This window comes from Salmo salar, unplaced genomic scaffold (assembly GCF_965601325.2).
Source record: "Salmo salar unplaced genomic scaffold, fSalSal1 ptg000357l, whole genome shotgun sequence".
In the NCBI taxonomy this organism is placed as follows: Eukaryota; Metazoa; Chordata; class Actinopteri; order Salmoniformes; family Salmonidae; genus Salmo; species Salmo salar.
This window is the reverse complement of record NW_027675358.1, coordinates 645,001-648,127: the sequence shown is the minus strand read 5'-3', so window position 1 is coordinate 648,127 and position 3,127 is coordinate 645,001. Positions and strand designations below refer to the sequence as shown.

Sequence of the window (3,127 nt, the reverse complement as noted above, 5' to 3'; positions counted from 1 at the left end):
AAAGGTGACATTATGTAAGGTCACCTAATATGAAACATCTCAAATCCAAAATGCTGGAGCATTGCACCACATTTAAAACTGTAAGCTTCACTGTCCAAACACATATGGTGTGGACTATGTGTGTCCGGTAAACACATGTGGATCTGGTGAACAGTTACCACTTGTTGACCAACGAAAGGAATACTGACCTCAGAGTCTTCAGTCTGCAGTGTTGATCCTCCAGTCCAGCAGAGAGCAGCTCCACTCCTGAATCCTTCAGGTCATTGTTACTCAGGTCCAGCTCTCTCAGGTGTGAGGGGTTTGACTCCAGAGCTGAGACCAGAGAAGCACAGCCTTCCTCTGTGACTCCACAGCCTGACAGCCTGCAAAGAGATCATCATGACTTCACAAACACACTGTTAAATTAACAAGTAGTGTAGAAGGACAATGGACGATGCATTTGGTTTATTCTCTCAAACAACATATAGATTCATCTTCCGTCTCCTAGAATTGTATGGTCATATTGTTATACTAGATTGAATATCTGATTCAATATGTTATTCAAAATAATATTATATACATATTATAATACATATTTTTCTCTAAACTGAATATTTCCTCCAGATGATTCTTCCAGATGATGTCATTTTATTTACTCACAGAGCAGCTCTGGAGGCTTTGACCACTGGCAGCAGCCTCAGAAGACTTTCCTCTGATCTGGAGTATTTCTTCAGGTCAAACACATCCAGCTCCTTTTCTGAAGTCAGCAACACAAAGACCAGAGCTGACCACTGTGCAGGTGACAGTTCTTCTTCTGAGAGACTTCCTGAGCTCAGGTAGCTTTGGATCTCCTCCACTAGAGAATGGTCATTCAGTTCATTCAGACAGTGGAACAGATTGATGCTCCTCTCTGGAGAGGGATTCTCCCTGATCTTCTCCTTGATGTAGTTCACTGTTTCTTCATTGCTCTGTGAGGTGCTTCTTGTCTTTGTCAGTAGACCTCGTAAGTGCTTCTGATTGGACTCCAGTGAGAGTCCCAGAAGGAAGCGGAGGAAAAGGTCCAGGTTTCCTGTCTCACTTTGTAAGGCTTTATCCACAGCACTCTTGTAGACAGTAACTTCAGACTTGTCTCTGTACAGCAGAGAAAAGATGCTGGACTTTGTTTGCTGTTTGTCCATGAGATTCTCATTTTGGTTGATGAATGAGAGGAACACATACACAGCAGCCAGAAACTCCTGAATGCTCAGATGAACGAAGCAGTACACCTTGTCTTGGTACAGAACACATTCCTCTTTAAAGATCTGTGTGCACAATCCTGAGTACACAGAGGCTTCATTGACATCAATGCCAGCCTCTTTCAGGTCTTTTTCATAGAAAAACAAATTGCCCTTCTCTAGCTGTTGAAAAGCCAGTTTTCCCAGTGACAGAATGCTCTCTTTATTCCAGTGTGGACCTGTCTCTTCTTTCCCAAGATACTTTTCATTCTTCTGTTTGGTATGAAACACCACAAGGTGTGTGTACATCTCAGTCAGAGTCTTGGGCATCTCTTCTCTCTTATGTTTCAGCATGTGTTCGAGGACTGTTGCAGAAATCCAACAGAAGACTGGAATGTGGCACATGATGTGGAGGCTCCTTGATGTCTTTATGTGTGAGATGATTCTGCTGGCCAGCTCCTCATCACTGAATCTCTTTCTGAAGTACTCCTCCTTCTGTGGGTCATTGAACCCTCGTACCTCTGTCACCTGGTCAACACACCCTGAAGGGATCTTATTGGCTGCTGCAGGTCGGGTAGTTATCCAGATGAGAGCAGAGGGAAGCAGATTTCCCTTGATGAGATTTGTCAGCAGAACATCCACTGAGGTTGACTCTGTGACGTCCCAACAGATCTTGTTCTTCTGGAAGTCTAGGGGCAGTCGGCACTCATCCAGACCATCAAAGATGAACACAACTTTGTACTTGTTGTAGATGGAGATTCTTGATTGTTTGGTTTCCATTGAGAAGTGATTGACAAGTTCAATCAAAGTGTGTTTGTCCCCTTTCATCAAATTCAGCTCCCGAAAAGGGAATGAAAACACAAATTGAACATCCTGATTGGCTTTTCCTTCAGCCCAGTCCAGAATGAACTTCTGCACAGAGACTGTTTTTCCAATGCCAGCGACTCCCTTTGTCAGCACAGTTCTGATAAGTTTGTCTTGTCCAGTTAAGGGTTTGAAGATGTCGTTACATTTGACTGCAGTCTCTGGTCTTGCTTGTTTCCTGGTTGTTGTCTCAATCTGTCTCAGCTCATGTTCATTATTGACCTCTCCTGTTCCACCCTCTGTGATGTAGAGCTCTGTGTAGATCTTATTGAGAAGTGTTGGGTTTCCTTGTTTAGCGATCCCCTCAAATACACATTGAAACTTCTTCTTTAGATTAGATTTGAGTTCACGTTGGCAAATCACAGCAAGCTCATCTGAATGAAGAAATAGCACAGAGGATATTAATATTACGTCTGTTTTAATGCCTACAGTATTGTAGGACTGTTATAACATTTTAAATTATAATCATTTATTCTCTTAACTGACTGTTTAAATGTTTTCATAATGCATTACAGACTGGTGTGACTGATAATGTAATTATTGGTATTATTGATGGTATTATTAATGTTGTCTCTCTGTCTCTGTCTCTCTCTCTAAATTAATCAACACAACACATCCCTTCTGCTACTTGATGAGGTGTTGTGTTAAGGCTGCTACAATATCATTGAGTTACTCAGCTACTTTAGCTGTACTTTAGCTACAGCTTTTAAATGTTATAAAACAGCATTCAACATGAGGCAGACAGATCTTACATTTCTCCAGTGTGTCAGCAAGCTCCTTCTGGTTCATTTTCCTCAGGACGTGCAGTGTGATCTTCAGAGCCCCCTCTCTGGCACTGCTCTCCTGCTTCTCATCTTCAGCATCCACCACTTCCTCATCCTGCTTCTGACTCTCAAAGCCTTCTGGGAGTTCTGGACTAAGAATCCTCTTGAACATCTTCAGCTCGTTCTTCACAAATGTCATCATTTTCTCTTCAAGCAACTAAAATAAATCAAGTAAATAAGTTAAGCAAGAGAAGAAATGCTTTCTCATTAACACAATAATGAATAATTGACAGATCAACTTTACTT

At 41.8% G+C, this 3,127-nt stretch overlaps 1 protein-coding gene across 1 annotated transcript in view; it reads right to left on the bottom strand.

Moving 5' to 3' along the window:
• Positions 1-620: 620 nt before the first annotated feature.
• The window catches only part of LOC145875780 (NLR family CARD domain-containing protein 3-like), a 28,315-nt gene continuing 25,808 nt past the window's right edge, over positions 621-3,127 (bottom strand). Inside the window, exons 3-4 of the mRNA XM_082971594.1 lie at positions 2,810-3,038; positions 621-2,431 (exon numbers count right to left, since the gene is read on the bottom strand). Coding sequence (XP_082827720.1) covers positions 636-2,431; positions 2,810-3,038 — 2,025 coding nt within the window. The 3' untranslated portion in view covers positions 621-635. The remainder of the gene's footprint in view (positions 2,432-2,809; positions 3,039-3,127) is intronic.